The sequence below is a fragment of the Oryzias latipes genome, chromosome 23, assembly GCF_053564925.1.
Source record: "Oryzias latipes strain Hd-rR chromosome 23, Olatipes_Hd-rR_3.1".
Classification (NCBI taxonomy): Eukaryota; Metazoa; Chordata; class Actinopteri; order Beloniformes; family Adrianichthyidae; genus Oryzias; species Oryzias latipes.
In genome coordinates, this window is record NC_136259.1 from 15,534,810 (window position 1) to 15,554,385 (window position 19,576).

At 36.5% G+C, this 19,576-nt stretch overlaps 1 protein-coding gene across 11 annotated transcripts in view; it reads left to right on the plus strand.

Annotated features, from left to right (window-relative positions):
• grm8a (glutamate receptor, metabotropic 8a) overlaps nucleotides 1–19,576 on the plus strand; it is a 361,648-nt gene that overhangs the window by 256,632 nt on the left and 85,440 nt on the right. For 5 of the 11 annotated variants that reach the window (XM_078942157.1, XM_078942163.1, XM_078942162.1 and 2 more), the window contains one exon: nucleotides 1,321–1,410. The exons of the other annotated variants lie outside the window; for them this stretch is intronic. In XM_078942157.1, the coding sequence (XP_078798283.1) occupies nucleotides 1,321–1,410 (90 nt within the window). The remainder of the gene's footprint in view (nucleotides 1–1,320; nucleotides 1,411–19,576) is intronic. 11 annotated transcript variants of the gene reach the window in all.

The window sequence follows — 19,576 nt, forward strand, 5'->3', positions numbered from 1 at the left end:
AACAGGTAAATAAAATTAAAACACGATGGCTAATTTGGAGAAAACAAAAGAGTTTATTAATATTTACATGCAAAAAAACACAACTAAATCTTCCATAAGAGATGATGACGTGTGCACCAAAATAAAACTTTAATCAATTACTCTTCTGTCACACGGAAAAGAACATAATCCTCCATCTTCTCTGGTACAATGCTTGCAAGTTTTTGAGAAAGAGGCAAATTCAGTTTCATTATCTTCCGAAATGCAAGCTGTAAAGAACAAAAACATACTTTTTTTTGAAAGAATGTCCTGAAAACAAACACTTTTGACAATTTCAAAAATCCACAGTAGTAGAATAAAGGGAGAACAAGAAAAAAAAAAAAAAGTTGTTTTTTTTCTTGCGTACGCCATCACCAACAAATTAACGTTAGACATGTTTTATCAAAAAACATAAATAATTCAGAGGATAATTTAAAAAGATCAATTTGACCCTATTATGTTATTACTACAAGTCAGTAAAATCATTATTTCCCTTAACTTTTGTCCTTTGTCTCAAACACCTGATTAAAATTAGTGTAACTCATTAGCAAGTCTCTACAGAGCTGATGAGCTTTATTCAAAAATGTTAGACAAGTGGAAAAAGTAAAACATGCTGGGATATGAGGACACTTGAAGCTCAGGGTTGGTAAACACTGTTGATTTGTTGGCGACAACCGCCTAAATTAAAGCTAAAGTGGATTTTAGAAAATGTTGAATTAAACATCACAAAGAAGATGTTTGCACTCTCCAAACCTTTAGTAAAACTGATAAATGCCTTTATTCTTTCACCCACTTCTTTAAAATGTGTGTCTCCATCAACACCTTCTGTACATTACATGGTGGATTTTATTTTTTTGGGAGATTTTTTTTTATTTAAAAAAAAAGAATTTATTTAAGTTGTCTTCTTGAAAGGATGATTTAAAGTGTTCATTGAGTTTTTCATTAAAATGCATTATAAACAAACTCTGCAACACTAGTGATGTGTTTGGAACATTATTCCAATAATTCAACTTACTTAGTATTTTAGTCACAAACTATGTTTACAAAAAAACAACAAAAAAACACCTACATTAGCTATGTTTGGATTAACTATGAAATTGCGCAAATTGGATTTACGATAATAAATCTGCTTTTTTTTTTAATTATTTTTGGAAAAAAAAAATCATCTGTCAAAAAAAATGTTTTCGCTTGTAGGGGGTGGTTTTTGAGGCGTATTGAAATTGACATATGTTGCAAAACTTCAATGGAAACACTTTTGTTTTTTTAATTAAATGAGTCACATGACCATGTGCTTCTTGATAGGAACTGGCTGCCTTGGGTGCTGGACAGCGGGCACCACAAGAGTTCCCACTGTCACAAGAACAGGCAGACGGCTGGATTCAACTGCAGCAGGTTTATTAGCTCAGCTAAAAGTCCCCAAAGCTAAATCAGGGTAGGACAGGCACGGGTTGATAACAGGCATAAGATTATCCGAGGAGAGACAGGGTAGTCAAAGTACAGGCAAGTGGCAGGCAAACGGAGTCGGATCAGGAGACAGGAGATCAGGTCCAAATGTAACACTCAGTAAAGAAGGCAGAGTGGCACAAACAATACTTCGCACTGAGTGTGGCACAGTGCAGTGCTTAAGTAGACTGTGATTGATTGAGTGAATGAGAATCAGGTGTGTTGCATCCAGGAAGTGCACGCTGGGGGTTCTGGGAGACGAAGTGCTTTCAGCACTTTGGAGATGGTTACCACCGGTGACCAGAGGGGGAGACCGAGTTCTGACTTCTGACACCCACAGCATCGCACAGCTGATCAAATGTTGAGTGTGTCATGTGGAAATGTTGGATCCACAGCTCCTCTGTGAAATCCCCATTTCTCAAAATGGCTTCATCCATAGCCGCTCCCACGTTTAGGGAGCTTCCCGCTCCATAGCCTGAATAAGACGCCAACATCTTCTTTGATAGATGATGATGTTAGTGCCATAGCAGAAATTTGAATGTATCTGCTATAAATCAAAGTATTGTTCACATCTGTCGCCGTGTTTTTGATTAACTTTTTTGTATGAGTTTTTTTTTTTTTTTAACATAATTATGATTTAATGGAAACATTTCTGGAATTTTGATAAAGTTGTCTTCATATGTGTAATGGAAAGGCAGCTAGTGACAGGCACAGTATAAAAAAGGGCCCATCTCATTCATCAGATGAACAATAGGAAATGTAGCCTTAAGAGATCTTCTGAGACTCACTGTGCTGTCCAGATTTCATCAGTTGGTGAGCTTACTGGCTTATCCAAGCAAACAAGGATTCAATCGTATATAATTCCACCAACCCAACATAAGGAATGTCAACTCAGAAACAATAGAAGCTCTAATAAATATGTAGTTTTTTTCAAAACTGGGCCACCTTTAGCTTTGATAGAGCATATTTTTCTGAATCTTTTTAAATTATTCTCCTGTTCAGTTAATGAAATGTAACATTTTGTCACTTTAGATTTTCCTTTTATACTGATTCATTGTTTTGCCTGATGAGTTGTAAAGCCATCTCCTTAGATTATGGGCATGCCATTAGATGATTAGTAAATAAAACTGTCCACTTAAGGAGAAACTTGGTCATTCTGTATACTTGCCAAGTTAGTTTTCCTCAGGCTGGACAGCAATACTATCACATAGGCATTGATGAAAGATGACAGGCTGCTTAATCTTCCTCCTCTTTTGGTTAAAGCGGTAGATTAGGTCCATAGGGCAGTCATTCAACTTCCAGATTAAAGCATCTGAAAAATAAATACATAAATAGCATCAGCCAAGCTAGTTCAAAGTCACTGTTATGGTGGCCTCAGGCAATAGCAACTTATTCCTTATTTATTCATTTTCAAATGGTCAAACAAAAAAAAAAAACAGCTTGATGATCACCACACAAACATTTATAACCTTTCAACCAACACATACACAAACAAAACACTTAAAAAACCCAACTAATCAGTGCACAAAGACCTTTAATAGCCATTTAAAAAAAAAAAAAAAAAACTTAAAGTACAATTATGTTATTGACTGGAGGTTTCTTTTAAACCTCTTTTCAAGAAATGCCCTCCCATGTATTTGTGAACCACCAAAAATTCTCAGGAAGGAGCCCCCTGAGACCTAAGCAACACAAACTTAGTAATCCACAATGTGACCAAACATACTGCGACCTTCTTATCTCTGTGAGTAGGAAATACGATACACTCCATAAGACACCCAAGATTTTGTCAGCAAGGTGCAACCCATTGAGATGGACCCTTGATAGTAGAATGATCTCCTGCTATGTGACATTCCTTTTTACCTGTATACTTACTGTTGATGCCACATCTATGTCAACATGGAGAAACCTGCTCTTAATGACATTAACAGTATATGAGAAATGGGCAGAGTGAGTGTGACGTCACCCATAGAAAATGGCTCCAACGAAGTGAAGTCGCTATTATTTTGAGATGCGGACGCTGCCATGTTGGATCCAGACGGCGTCAGTCGGCAGCGATTGGCCCGAGTTGGTCAAGTCATCATTTGTATGGCGACCACTATATCCAATCAGGCTTGAGCTTGTTGGAAGTACACACCCCTATCACTTGAAAGAAGGAATCTTTCAATCCAATGTTTTAAGTGTTTCAAACATGCTCCCACGTTATAAACCTTTTCCTGCATCTCTAACAGAATCTGCACGTTATTCATTTGAATTTCCATCAGCAAATAGAACTGAAGAAGCTATATCACCATTCAAATCCAGTTGGCCTGAAGAACAGAATCTTGGCTTTAGTCCTTTTTTGAATATTGTTTAACTCAGTTGCTGGATTTTACAACTCATGACGACTTTACTGCAGTACTTAGCTCATTAACTACATCATTCTATTTTATATTCAAATTAGTGCTGTTTTCTTCTATCTCTACTATAGTGATTCCCTAAACAACATTCCAGTTGCCACTGGTTGAGAAGTTGCCAATTCATTTTTTTTGCTAATTTTAAAATTTGGAGTTAATGCGTTGTAATTTTTCTGCAATTAATAGTTTCTATGTATTGAGTGTGACTTGAAAGAGCGGGTTGAAAAGAACATCAAAATTAAACTTTTTAGAATTTCACACTTTATTGTGGCCAACAGGATTTTGAGGTCTAAAGATCCTAAAGCCTCTGTGGTGCAGAGCTAAGTGCTTCTGGTGGCCTCTCTCTAAGGGCTTACTGGGCTGCGGTGATTATCCAAACACCCATAAATCCTTATGCCTTTTATGTACAGCCGCGTGAAATTAAGACTTGCCCCATTTACTTAAACGTTTCATGACTAAAATAACCAAAAACACAATGCATGTTTAACTATTCTGTTAAAAAAATTGAATTTTTAAAGTTGTTTTATAACAGCTGAACTGTACAATATTTATGATGTTTGGGCACAAAACTGTTGTCTTTGTAGTTTCACCAACCAATTATTGTTCCTAATTCACTATTTGTCTGGATAAAAGGCACATTAGAAGGTCCTTTTTTGGCACACATAGGTGTCTGCTAATAGTTTCTAGCTTGATTTAATGAATACATTTAAACATAAAGTCTTCACATTGGTTGGAAATCAACATTTTCCAAGAAATCATAATAAGGAAATTAAAGGAGAACTTCTAAAGCTATGTTTACACCCTCGGCAATGTGCGTTCAAGCAACGACTTCCAATAAAAACTCTACATACATGCTTGTTTTGGGCTTCCACTTTCTAAACTCTCACGTCTGCTTTTAGCTACGCAAGTTTCTATGACCGTTCTTGGGCTCTACGTATAAAAAGCGCAGTCATTGAATGCGTGTTGAAAGTTAAACCAAGTTGAACTTTGACCAATCAGGGACTCAGATTTGGTAGTGATGAATGAATGCCCTCCTTTTAACCATCTTAAAATCACTCATGGAGGAGAAATTAATAATTGTGTCCTGGCCGGAATTATATGACACCGAGTCTTTCATGTGTTGGAATAGAGGTGTGAAAGAAAAAGCCCGGAGCAAGATTCAAGAGATTTGCACCACTACGACATTTCGAACCAGCTTCATCTAACTGTAGGTGGCAAACATGCACTAGTAAACAGTAGAAAAAGAAGAAGAAGCCCCTCCCTTTACGAATGCATGTTTAGCATGTTCTTAAACAGTGGCCCTCTGACCAGAAACAAAAACAGCAGTTCAGAAAATCAAGGTTGATTCTCTGTTGTCCATGAAAAAAAGCCATACCGCTATAAATGCCAACATTTTTGCCCTAAAACAATAAAAAACAAATATCCCCTTCAGACTTACCATCAATATAAATTAATGCATGAAATGTCCAGAAAAGAAGCTGTCAACAAGCAGTTTATTTTGAGTGTAAAACTACTTTTTAATCAGAGTAGTTAATGAGAAATTGCTCTCATCTAACACCATCCCCCAGTAGTATTTTGAGGAACTGCATCAAATTTCCATCACATTCAGCAACTGAGTATAAAACTGTAGATTATCGGAAACTCTGTGTATCTGATTAACATTGAAGAAAGACAACAGGAAGTTTGCTGATCTGTCTGACACCATGTGGGAATTTGTAGGGGAACCCAGAGTGGGTCATATTCTTCTTGAAGCAATATTGGGAATTAAAAAATGAAAATTGTTCAATATTTTAAAAGCTATAAGAGAAAACGCCTGCTTTGTCTTCTAAAGAAATGATCAGAGAGAACAGCCAGACAATATCTCCAACTGAGAGACTAGACCAGGGGTCGGGAACCTTTCTGGTCAAGAGAGCCATAAACGCCAAATATTTTGAAATGTAATTTCCAAAGAGCCATACAATAATGTAGTGTCCCTTTCCCACACTGAGGCACGGAGACTTAACCTCTTTTAAGGTTCTTTATTCTGGTTACTACAGACCACAACAAACGCCGTACAATTAATTCAGCAGCTCCCGAATCTCTCCCGCCGAGGCGAGAGCGCTTCTCCCAACTTTATATTCCCTCACTGCCGCATCAGCCCTCCCATTTCCCTTATTCGGCCCATAGCTAAACCCAATTGGTCCAAATTACCTAACAGGCTGAGCGACAGAACTGAGGGCCAATCAGATCTCTGCTTGATGCGTTCAATGAACTCCAGAACTTATAACGCGTCCCAACAGCCACCCAGTCCAAGTCAGTCCGGCGACAATATGTTTAAAACTAAATATACAAATGAATATGTGTATTTGATGTAATTTCAACATTTTTAAAGTACAATAAGTCTGTGGGTTCTTTTTAATAACATCGTTATGCTGTTGCTAATAAATGATGAGTATTTCTCGTGGTAGTTTTGCTGATGGTCTAGTCTGATTGATACGTGGGGAGTTTCTGCTTCATGCAGGCGTTGAGACTTTAAACGTGATCTTAGGTTGGTCTGACTGTTCTGTAGATGTGTATCATGTGACAAAGACTGCTCACATGCAGACGCGGAGCCAAACACACACTCACACGCTGCAGTGAGTGACGGGCTGCAGGTTTTACGTTTTTACAATCCCTGCGCGATTCACCTGCTGCCTGTCCCCACAACCCCCCCACCCTCACCCTCTGCTTTCTTCCTCACTCACCCCTGCAACTGCGCGCGCCCGTCTCTGAGAAAGAGCGCGCAGTTTTAGGCACGGCAATTAACAGGTTTCCGGCTGGTACAAACTCTAAAATAATAGATAATTGTAAACTTATAGTGCTGGTGCAGATTTCTCTCTCCAAGCCCCGCAACTACTGCGCGCCTCTGGCATCGCATCGCGCCCGAGGACTGGTCTAATGAAAAAATAAAAAATAAAGTATAATTAAAGATTTGTCTGCGAGCCACATGTGACCATCAAAAGAGCCATGTATGGCTCGCGAGCCATAGGTTCCCGACCCCTGGACTAGACGGACATTTCCCCTGGCACCATCTTGCACTAATTAAGAGAACTTACAAACCTGACTGAGCAACCCCAGGGGTGCAAGGGAACTAACCTGCCTACTCATTTGACCTCTAAAAACACAAGACTACAGTATTAGAAGTTCAACAACTCCTCAAGTTCATGAACCTGCAGAGACATTAATTCAAAAAAATTTTTTGAGAGACAAGTGACAGAAAAGGTTAAAACTCAATGACTTTAGAGTATAAAAGCCTTAAGATAGACACAGGTAAAGGCGGAGTGATTTAAAGGAAGCTGGAGTTTCTGGTCATAACAATGTCAAAGTTTGTTTGCAGAAATGGCCATAGAGGCAAAGTAATGATGGGAAGAATGTGTGTTTAAGAGAGATAAGAAAGAGTTACGCTGCGTGCACAGGAAGTGAAAAGACTTGGGCTGAGAAGGAAAGGTCTGTGGTGGTTTATGGATTTAACAAGGGAAAGAAAATGGAAGAACCTGAATTCATAGATGAAAGAAATCGACCATTCAAACGCCCAGCCAAAATGACCTTTGACAGAAATAGAGAGGGAGGCACAGACAGGATGTTACTGAGGGGTCAAACTTAGTTTGGCTTGACGATCAAGAAAGCTGCAGTATGGCAAGACTGGGGAGAAGAGATTCTCTGCAATCAGTAGCATAACTTTTGAATCCATGAACAGAGATGAGACAAAAGGGGAAATTGTGACTATGAATATATATCCTACTAGAAATAAAAAAGAGCTGAATTGAGTGACACCGACTTTCCTGGGTCAAAGCAACTGTTGGAGCCGGTGGAGAACAAAACAGTCAGTTTAATCATCAAACTTGATATCAGAAAAGGATGAACAGATGTGAAGGAGAAACATCCAAGCATAACCATTTGAAGCTGGATATATTCCAAACACTAATCATGTGCTAAATTGGGGGGAAATGGGTGACACCTTTTGACCTTTTCAACATTTGTGGTATAAAGTATTTGAGATGCGGACGCTTACTACAAATAATATCTGTTATTTAATCAAGGCTCAGACTGAAATTAAATGATTTCTAGTTGCAACTCAGAGAACAAAACTATGAAACCCAATGAAAGAAAGAGAGGAAAGAAAAATAAAAAAAAGCCAAATCAATAATGGAAAAAAAGGTACAGAACTTCCATACCAGATGGGTGTGTGCACTGGGTTACCAATGACCTCCACTGGTGTTTACCCATGGGGTACCGGTAGAAATTGGACTGTTTGTTGAAGAAGAGAAGGAAGTTTGTTAGCAAAGAGATAAATGGAATAAAAGGAGCATAGGACTTTGTAGGGACTTTGACATAGAAAACTATAGTCAGACAGCATGATGGAAAAAATTAAGGTTGTCTTCCAAAGGTCAGATGGAAATAGGGAAGGCTTTTGGATTTATAGTGGGTTCAAGGTGTTTTATCATGGTGTGGATGAAATGTTGATAGTTGTCGTTGAAAAAGAAACAACTGATGCAATTTTTTCTTTAGGAAGCATCTTGAGAAGAACACGCAAGGTCAGAAGAAGCCCCTTTGTGTCTTTGTAGATCTAAAGAAAGTCTTTGATACAATACAGAGAGAAGAGCTGTGGTTTGTATGAAGAAGTCTGGACTGGCAGAGGAGTATGTTGGAGTTGTATTGGAGCTTTAATATGGTGGTGAGGAGTGTTGTTGGTGTAACAGAGGAGTCAATGTGGAGGTGGATCAGCTGTGAGCCCCCTCTTATTTGCTGTGCTGATGGACAGGCTGACAGATAAGCACAAATCTCAGTGGACCATCATGTTTGCAGATGACATTCTCATCTAAGGCATAGCAGGGAGAAGGTGGGGGAAGGTAGAGGTTTGAAAAAGAGAGGAAAAAAGCCAGACAACACTAAGGTAACAGGAAATAGAAGTGAAGAAGGTGGAGGACTGTAAATACTTAAGGTTAACAGTCAAAAAATGCATGCAAGCAGGTTGAAGCGATCGAAGTTGCTTTCAGGTGTGATGTGTGACCAGGGAGTGGCGGCAAGAATAAAAGGAAAGGAATAGAAGAATGTAGTGAGTGGCAGCTTTGTTGTTGGTTTAGAGACAGGGAGAAAGAGATGAGAGGCAAAGGTGAGGTATCAGAGCTGATGATGTTGAGGTTCTTTTTGGGAGTGATGGGGATGAATAGGACCAGTAATGAATCTATCAGAGGAACAACTCACATTAGCTTTTTTAGAGATAAATAATTTCGATAAAAAGAGGCTGAGGTTGGAGCTACATGGAAAGAAACTTGAAGGAAGACCAAAGAGAAGGTTCATGAATGCAATCAAGGAGGGCATTATGTTGGTTGGCATGAGCGAGTGAGGAAGATGGAGGTAGAAGATTGGGTGTGACAGTACCTAAAGGGAAAGCAACCAAAAGACAATAACTAAAGTTACTAGTTCTGAAGCTGCTGAACGCTTTGCTTCCGAGCATTTGACAGGCACCCTCACTGTCCATCTTTATAAAAACACCCTAAAACCTATTTACTGGCCAAGCCTTTAACACGGCATGAGATTCTGCTCTGCTGTTTTTTTTTTTTTTTAATTTATTTGCTCTTGCTTTTATCAGTCTTCTTGTTTTACCACGTTACTTCTAATTGTTTGAACTTTTTATTGCTGTTTTTAATGTTTTGAGATTTTGATGATTGATTGCGGTCATGTTAAGGCGCCATATAAATAAATAAACTTGAATTTGAACTTAATTATGGTACTTTCTAAATCTTTTACACTGCGCCATCAATCTTTAAGTAAATACATACATTATTTATGCTAAGGACTTTAAAATGCATTTATTTTTTTAACATTTTTTGAATGTTTAACCCTTGTGCTATCTTAGATGACCCCACCTTTACGGTGACGTGTTCTCCCTACCATGACAAAGGTGGATAAAGGTGGAGAGGATTTCATGGACACCAGTGAAGATCACAAATCATAGAAGAAAAAAGGTTCAGCGCACTGTCTAGTGGGTCTAGATGACCCAACTCCCAATGTTAAAGTGCCTAGGATAGCACAAGGGTTAAGAAAATTAATGTTCGATTGGTATGGATTGACGCATAACTTTGATTAGACTTGTATTGAAAGGTTTACGATTGAGATATTCATTCAACGTCAAGTGCTTTTTTTCCACCCCACTTTCAAACAATTCTTTCAATGTTAAGATATTTCCAAGTTTCTATGCAGTTTTTTATCTCCATAAAACATAAATGTGATCAGCCAGGCGACGAAAGCAGAATTTAACCTGGTAATGGCTGTGCTACTGAGGTGTCACTGCGCTGGATTTCATACTTTAATAAAATATCAAATTAGCGCGGCATATTTATCGGCTTTTGAACGGCGTTGGTGTTATTTATCTTACAACATGCTGACAGGGTGACAGACAGGCCTGACAACAGTTTTCTAGCAACATCTGACTGAAAATGTATCTTAGATTTCTGTGTGGATGAGTTACTATTCTTCTTGTCTTCTAGTTTTGGCTCTAGAAACCATAATGGACTCATTTCCACCAGGTGATCATTAGGAAGAATTTCATTTCACAAAATAGATTGGTGTGTTGATTGGAAAATATGAATGCAAGACAACAAAAACAAAAACTTGTTTTTAGATCTGTTTTAAATTTGAATAAATGTGTTTCTGAGATCAGAAACATTCAACAGGAGTTAGGCAAACACAGATATAGGAAAGCATCTAGCAGAAACATCCAGCTGACTGCTGAAGTCCTGTGCATCCTCTACATCTCTTTGAATTCTTTTTGTTCTCTACAGGACAAAGTGCGCCTAGTTGCATAAAAGAAGCTACAAGTAAAGGCGATGAAGTGCAGAAATATAGTTAAATGGAAATGTGTGCTCATCTCCTTTTAAATGAATGAATTTATTGTTTAGAAGCATGAGCTTGAAGTGTTTTTTTCTTTTCTGCAGTTTTGAACAAAAATAGATGTGAAAAGCACAAAAAACTCTTATTTATCCATTTTAGCAATTCGAACAGTGCAGGTGAAATTTAGATTCCTTGCTTTTCTTTCAAGATAATCCAGTGTAAATTAAATATGTGCAAAAACAAACAAGTAAACAGTTATTAATGGCAAACCTATTCACATTTTAGTGTCCTAAAGAAGTTCAGCCACATCAAAATAATCCAAACTGAACATTCTAGCACACCGTATGGCCACAAAAATGTTTCCTCACATTGGACTGTTAAGATTGTTGATCAGTTTTTGCTGACATCACGTGTTTTCCGCTGTCATGGCACTAAGTCGTTTTTACGGTATAGTAAAATAAACCTACTATGACTCAATCCAAGTTTTTAATATCAATATATTTGATTTTTTTTCATTTTGAAACAATTTTATAATGGTAAAGGTCGATTTGATGAACAACTTGACTTAGACAGATCGTTCTGGTTGGATCGTGAAAAAATATATGGACTCATCGATTAAGTTGATTAATAGTTACACCTATATAATTTATGGATAGGAGTCTTTTTCTAAATTAATTATGTGTTTAAGCCTGCTACAAGCTCTCAGGACTCTTACCTAAGGCATTTCTATCAATATTAGGTAATTTTTAGATAAAACTTAGATGAAACTGTTAAAAAATCACTATTATTTTTAAAAGTTATCTACTTTAATAACCTGCTTACTAAGTAAGATGATTATTTTTTTAAATAGTTAAAAATTTGTGTCAAATGTCGGTAATTTATTGCAAATCCATGTTTTTTTTCTGCTAGGAAAGGAAGTCAAAATGATACTTATCCGTATAAAAAGTCATTTCAAATAATAAAAAATGTATATTTTTTTAACAAATAAAGAATTTTAGAGGTGTGTTAATATCATCACACCCAAAAGAAAGAAAAAAAGAATAAAAAAATTTAAAGTATAAGTTTAAAGTTTAAAAACAGGTCTGGAATAAACCAATCTTAAGCTCATAGTTCAGTTCTGTGCTTCTTTACAAGCTGTGACCTTCTTCAGATCCCTGTGCAGCTTGTTTATCATAAATCAATGCCTTTTCTCATGAGGTCAACCACTGGTACTACTGTTGAGAAAAGATACAAGGCAGATGCAAGAGGCTGGGAATCACGCAAGCATTTGATGTCTAGGGATCAAAGCGAAGCTCCTGACTCATTGAAGGGGAAAGCGTGAAAGAGTCACACAACACGGGGAAGTTTTCCTTCGTAAAAAGAGATTTTGCGCTAGCCGTAGAACGAACATCCACATGGAATTTGACCTTACATTTTTTTTTTACTTAAAGAAGATTTTAGCTGTTGCAAAACTGAAAATGACCTCCAATGTAAAGCTTTGTGTGTTTTCTTTGCTTTAGTAGAGGGGAAAAGGCTTCTGGAATAAAAACGTCAATATTATAACTGCAGTGCAATAAGTACATATATTTTTGGTTGGGAGTTTGGTTGACATTTTGCTTCTGTGTCTTTCATGCACACATCATTAACAGAATTATGCTTGTTTGATCTCACTGTTTAATACAAAAGACTCCAACAAATGTAATTATTTCTTCCCTACAACCCAGGCTCCCTTTTTGTCCTTCCCATTTGTGTCCTGTATTTTCTTCTGCCAACAATGGCCAAATAATTCCTTGTTTCATTGTTTGTTTATTTCTCTTCTTTATTTATTTCTGCTTAAATTGACTTTCTATCCCGGCTTTGTCTGTTTTGTCCCTTTTGATCAGCGTTATGGCCTCCTTATTCTTCTTTTTAACTTCCTCTTCCTTTATCTTGCTCCTTTTTCCAATTTTCTTCCAGCGTGCAGATCATCTCACAAATATTGCTTCTGTGAATTATGTTTCTGTAATTAGTCCCTCGCACACGCTCCGTGTGATCGGGCTTAGATATGGAAAAATGACATTTTTTCACAAAACCTTCTTTATTTTTAGGCCCCCTCAGTGCAAACCAGAAAAAGGTATTCTGGCATCACAGACTTTTTTTTTCTTGTATAAAGCAGTCAACCCACCATCTTTCTAAAATATAAAAACACATATTTTAGGTGAAACCAGGGGCGGAGCTATGGAGGGGGAACGGGGCTACAGGGACAACAGCCCCCTCAGCAGAAAGCCCCCCACACAGACATTTTTGAGTCATTATTTGTATCAGTATTGACAAACATTAAGAAATCTTCAATACAAGCTTCTTTAGGCATTGCAAAAAACAAACAATCATTTAAATGAAATAAAATAATAATAATAATAATAAAACTGTATTTTGTACCTTTCATATGTAACGACCTTCTCTCTGTTGTTCCCATTTGCCAGCCTTCCAAGGTTTTCTGCCCCCCCCTCATAGAAAATGGCTGAAACTAACCCTTCCTTTTATTCTTTTTTTTTTTTACTTTTTCATTTGTGCATCACTTCCAGATGGAGATGTTAAAATTTGCATGTTTTCTTTGTCCGTTTGACCCGTTCATATCATTTTTGGCTTGGAAAACTCAAATAATTGAGCTTTAACCCTCTGCTTATTGTCTTTTCCACCTCTTTTAGCAAATTTATATTTTAGCTCTCATGACCCTCTCATGTCATATTTTAAATTATTCTTTCCCGGTGGTCTTTTAATACTATTTATGCTGATTTTAGCTACAGAAAAAAAAAAGTCTGGGTTGTTTTCTAGGACATAGTTTCTGCAGAGCGGCAGGAGTTGATCAGAAATTCACCTCTCAGTTGTGGGCAGGACTGTTGGCATGGAGCCAGCCCGCCTCCACTTCCCATCACCCATCTGCTTATACTCTCCCGCTAGCTTACAGCTCCTCACACCCCCAAGCTATTATAACCAGTGCAACAAAAATGGGGAGCAATACTGGAGCCGTCCAGCCGTAATCTAGTTGTTTCCAAACAAATCCATCAGATTGGAGCAGAGCAGGGAGCTTTCTGCCCGCCCATTAATACCCTCTGTTTGGACTTCCGGGTCAGCGACAGTGGAAGCATCCCGGCAGCTCTCTGCAGTCCACAGAGACCATCTTAAAGCGTCTTATAACTCGATTCATCGCAGAATTACTGAAGAACAGTGAGCTGACCATGCCCCGAAGAACAAAACAAGCGAAAATTGACGGCAAAGACAGCGCTGCTGTCTTGTTTTTGCATTCTTTTTGCTGGGATTGCTTGAAATAAACCATTTTCAAATCCAAATTCAAATGTTTCAAACAGCACTTTTTTGCCAGAAGCTAATTTTTGCTTAATTTTCTATTATTTCCTCCAACAGAAAATGCCACATAAACATGTTAAAAACACAACTTTCTTCAACCTTATCCAATTCTCTTTAGCTTTCACAGTTGCCTCAATTAATATATTTAAAGTTAATGAAGATGAAAAATCAATTATTCATCTTTCTTGGTATTATAACTGCTGCACTCTCGTTTAATCTCTTTTTTCTTCTCGTCTGATAGTCTTTCGATTACACTTCCTATTCACACTGGCATCTCTGCATGAAAGTTCTTAGTCTTTATTAGTTATGCTGTTTTGTTGTGGAGGGAGAAGGTCGAGACCTGCGAGCTTCTTTTTGCAGATCCTGAGAAAGCTGCAAGACTTATAAGATTGTATTGTTAATACCCAGAGGGGAAGCTTGCTGCTGTGGAGGAGCAACAGAAGGCAAGGAAACAGTTTCATTTTTTTTTATTTTATAGAAAACACTTGAGTGCAGAGAGCACTTGCCTCCAGAACACACACAGACTCTTTAAAAAAAAAAAGACTCCCTAAAGACATTTAACATTCAGATCCCCCTGAAACTTAAATACTTTTTACTCTGTAATCTGCTCACTTTTTGATTTTTTTTTTTCTGTAGCCTCTTAGTTGGTTCAAACTTTCGCAACCTTAGGCTGAAACTCAGAAGACATCAACACTTTGAGGTATTTTTTTTTTTGGTAATTTTTGGTTCTAACAAACTTGCCGTTTATTGTCCAATAGCGGCCCCAGTGTTTATTCCAAAAATCTGGCCAGGCGTTTATTAGAGATAGGCGTCTATTTGAGACCAGCATTTATTCCATCCTAGAGAGAACGCTGATAACTAACGGGTTCATTTTGGGGCGAAATTTGGCCAAGAAATGCAAATATCATCAGATGAACATTTCAGGATTTATTGAAATGACGAGAACATTTTATTATATTATGATTAACAAACTTTTTTTTTCTCTTTGGAGCATCAAGCTCTATAAGAAAAATCCTTTTCGCTTTTATGCAGACCATTTTCCTGGAGACATGCCCACCTTATCGTCTTTACTCAATAATCCGCGTTCAAACCAGCTCTTCTAATTTGACGCTCGCTTTCTTTGCAGCTTCAAGAGAAAATAATTAGCTTCTTTTTCTTCAGCCATCTTCTCAATATCATCCATCTGCTTGCGCCATTCTCTGATATGTTTGGGATCCACCCCAAAATGTCATGCAGTTTCCTCACCAGAATGCTCTTTGGAAATTGGCGTATATTAAAGACCGGCCACTACTGGAAGATATACTGTTTTAGATTAAAGTTGAAAAAAGGTGCAAATCTATTAGATGTGACTGTAATCAAATGCATTTTGTGCCAATTCACCAAGTTCAGTCCAGCAGATGATAATATAATGTAATGTCAACAATGCGGCCATGCAGCGTCTTTCCTCATAAATGATATGAATCATACAAGCTGAGGCAGGGGTGTGTTACCCGGGCAACAGGTGAATCTATTATTTTTCAAGGTTATGCCAGCTTGCACACTAAGCAAATTAGTTGATAAGTGACTGTTGGACATAGACCATCACACCATGGTCTCTGCAGAAAAAAAAAAACATTTTTTAATTACTCGTTCAAGCTGAGCAAAATTTCTATTGAACAAACTTAATGCATTTTTTAAAAGTAATTACGTCTACTTTTATCACAATGTTCATTTTTAATTTGTTTTCTAAGATGAAATTGTGCATTCAAAAAAATCTTAAAATCTGCTCTTTTTTAGAATTTTACTCCAATTTAAGCCAAAATATCTTCACATAGATTTTTTTTTTAATGTTTGAGTTCAGATCAGTGACATGCGGTCAGGTGAGGCAAGTGTCATAATCGTGATAAATTAGAAAAAGGTAAATTAAGTAAATATTATTTTACACTGATCTGTGTTACATATACATTTTAAGTCAAATCAACATGTTTTCCACAGTTTCTGAGGTTAAAATCGCTGAATTTGAGTATTGCGTGATCACAGACGGAGCTGAATCTCTGGGTGAGGCTCAAATAAACTCAAATCAAATCAAATAAAGGAAAATAATGAAGACTTTTCCAACAGATCATAGAGATTTTTGTGGAGACGTATCGATAAATGGACTCAAAAAGTAAGGACAAACATGTTTTTCAAAGTTTATTTTTTAAAAATAACATTGGAGTAAGTGGGTAAAAATGTAAGTAAAATCATTTATTTTATTTGGTAACACTTTATATTAAGATTCCTTAACAAGCTTTGTTAACACATTTACAAGCATTATAAATTAATTTATAGGGTGTTAGTAAGACATTTATTAGTACAATAAGTCTAATAAGGTTTATTAAATTACTTAGTAAACACATTTACAAGCATTATTATTAGGATGTTTTCAAGATGCTAATGATGCATTTACTGATATTATAGGTGCCTAACAAATGTGTCAGTGTTAATAAGCTTAATAGGATTTATTAACAACCTTTGTTAACAAATTAAGAAGTATTATTATTGTTTGGGGTTCTAGTAAGATATTTATTAGCATTATAGACGCCTGACACAAGCCTAAGTGTTCATAAGCTTAATAAGTTTTATTAACTAACTTAACAAATTAATAGGCTTTATTAATGTGTCAGATGCTAGTAAGATATTTATTAGCATTATAGATGTCTTGCAAATACCTGAAAGTGTTAATAAGATTTATTAACACCTAAAGTCAGACCATTGTCTTCTAAATCCATATTACTAAACTGCTTATAAGCTTTACAAATGTATTAATTAACTTTGTTAATAGTTTATTAATTGTTTTGCAGCACCCCATCTAAAGTGTGGACGTTTTTTACCACAAACAACCACAAAGCATAAAGATTGCAAAAAGAACTTTATGACATTAAAACAGACTAAACATACACAAATTGTTCTGTAAAAGAATATTTGATATTGGTATATTTGATTGGTATAAGAATTGTTCTGTAAAAATTTAATTCAGACAAATAAATTTTTTTTAAAACATATATACTGTTGTTGGATGACTAGCATCATAGCTAATAAGGATAAACTATTAGCATCTATCCTGAGTGAAACATTCATTGCAAATCCCATCACCAGGAGACAGTTCTCTGCATTCAATGCCAACTGCATTCAACCACTGTTGCCTTGCTTCAAAGTCCACAAGAAAGTTACACAAGCCAGTAATTTTTGAAGAACGAAGACAATAAACCTACAGGAGCCATGCTAAAGCTAACACGCTAACGACCGACCGGTGCAGAATCAAAGATGGGCGGGGCTTTTTTCGTCACCTGTGTGAAAGCAATGTCTAAGAGGCCATTCAATTGGCTGAAAGTGAGCACGCCTGTTTTGCTGATGAGTTTGATTGACAGATTCCTTAGCCAATGGTGACATTAGTTAACCTGCCCATCTTTGATTCAAAATCAAAGATGGGCAGGTTAGCGTGTTAGCTTTAGCATGGCTCCTGTAGGTTTATTGTCTTCGTTCTTCAAAAATCACTGGCTTGTGTAACTTTCTTGTAGACTTTGAAGCAAGGCAAATGTGGTTGAATGCTGTTGGCATTGAATGCAGAGAATTGTCTCCTGGTGATGGGATTTGCAATGAATGTTTCACTCAGGATAGATGCTAATACTTTATCCTTATTAGCTATGATGCTAGTCATCCAACAACAGTATATATGTTTTTAAAAAAAAATTATTTGTCTGAATTGAATTTTTATATATCTTTTACAGAACGATTTGTGTATGTTTAGTCTGTTTTAATGTCATAAAGTTCTTTTTGCAATCTTTATGCTTTGTGGTTGTTTGTGGTAAAAAACGTCCTCACTTTAGATGGGGTGCTGCAAAACAATTAATAAACTATTAACAAAGTTAATTAATACATTTGTAAAGCTTATAAGCAGTTTAGTAATATGGATTTAGAAGACAATGGTCTGACTGTAGATGTTAATAAATCTTATTAACACTTTCAGGTATTTGCAAGACATCTATAATGCTAATAAATATCTTCCTAGCATCTGACACATTAATAAAGCCAAATAATTTGTTAAGTTAGTTAATAAAACTTATTAAGCTTATGAACACTTAGGCTTGTGTCAGGCGTCTGTAATGCTAATAAATATCTTACTAGCATCTGACACATTAATAAAGCCAAATAATTTGTTAAGTTAGTTAATAAAACTTATTAAGCTTATGAACACTTAGGCTTGTGTCAGGCGTCTATAATGCTAATAAATATCTTACTAGAACCCCAAACAATAATAATACTTCTTAATTTGTTAACAAAGGTTGTTAATAAATCTTATTAAGCTTATCAACACTGACACATTTGTTAGGCACCTATAATATCAGTAAATGCATCACTAGCATCTTGAAAAATCCTAATAATAATGCTTGTAAATGTGTTAACTAAGTAATTTAATAAACCTTATTAGACTTATTGTACTAATAAATGTCTTACTAACACCCTATAAATTAATTTATAATGCTAGTTAGTGTGTTAACAAAGCTTGTTAAAGAATCTTAATATAAAGTGTTACCTTTTATTTTTATGATCATTTTCACAGACAAAATTTGATTACTGATAGTTACTGAGGGTCAAATGTGTGCTGAACACATTTGTTTACAGTATATATGAATAACTTATACACAAGAGTGTTCTATCCGTCTATAAACGAAATATTTTCTGTAGGACAAATACGATCAGGTGTGTATTTTATAAGCCGTTAGCTGCCGTTGGATGAATGGTGAAATATTCAGTTCTTTCATTGTAAATCTGACTGACTCCAGAGGAGTCGGTGCCTCACCAGTCATCAACCTCACCGCACGTCACTGGTTCAGATTGATGTGAAAAAACGGAAGAAAAATGAGAGGAAAGAGCAAGAAACTGCATCTCCCAGCATTTAAGTACTTCACCAATTATAAGGGCACATTTAAAATAATTTAAATTTCTCGAAATATAACAGTATGCCTTATGAGTGAAATCTGCTTGTTCTAACTGAACTGACATGGACTTTTTTGTGATACACAATGCTAAAAAAAAAAAACTCTCCCAAATGTTTTTAGTGCGATTTTGAACTTTAGAACTACGAAGCTGAACCACTGGATGGATTGTTGGAGCATTATGGGTTAACATAATGAAGTGAAAAAGTAAGAGTATTGTTTTGTTTTTCATGTATTACAACAATGTTGAGAGTCATTGTCAGTAAACGTATTTGTCATGTTGCTCTCACTGCAAAAGCTGTTTATTGCAAGTGAAGAGGCAAACATGAAAAACAACACAGTTCATCAGAAAAATTTCCCATCAATTCCTCTGACCAATCGCGTACCTTTTGGTCCCTTTTGTGGATGGTCTAGTCTCTTCATATTATGCCAACCCTTTAACACCTGATATGGCGCTAGCAACATCTAGAAAACAGATAACTTTTGAACGTTTACACGTTTGCGCTTTTCCAGACGCCCAAAGTTCTTACAATGTGTCCATCATTCATTCACTCCTCATTCATACTTGGTGATGGTATCTACTGATGT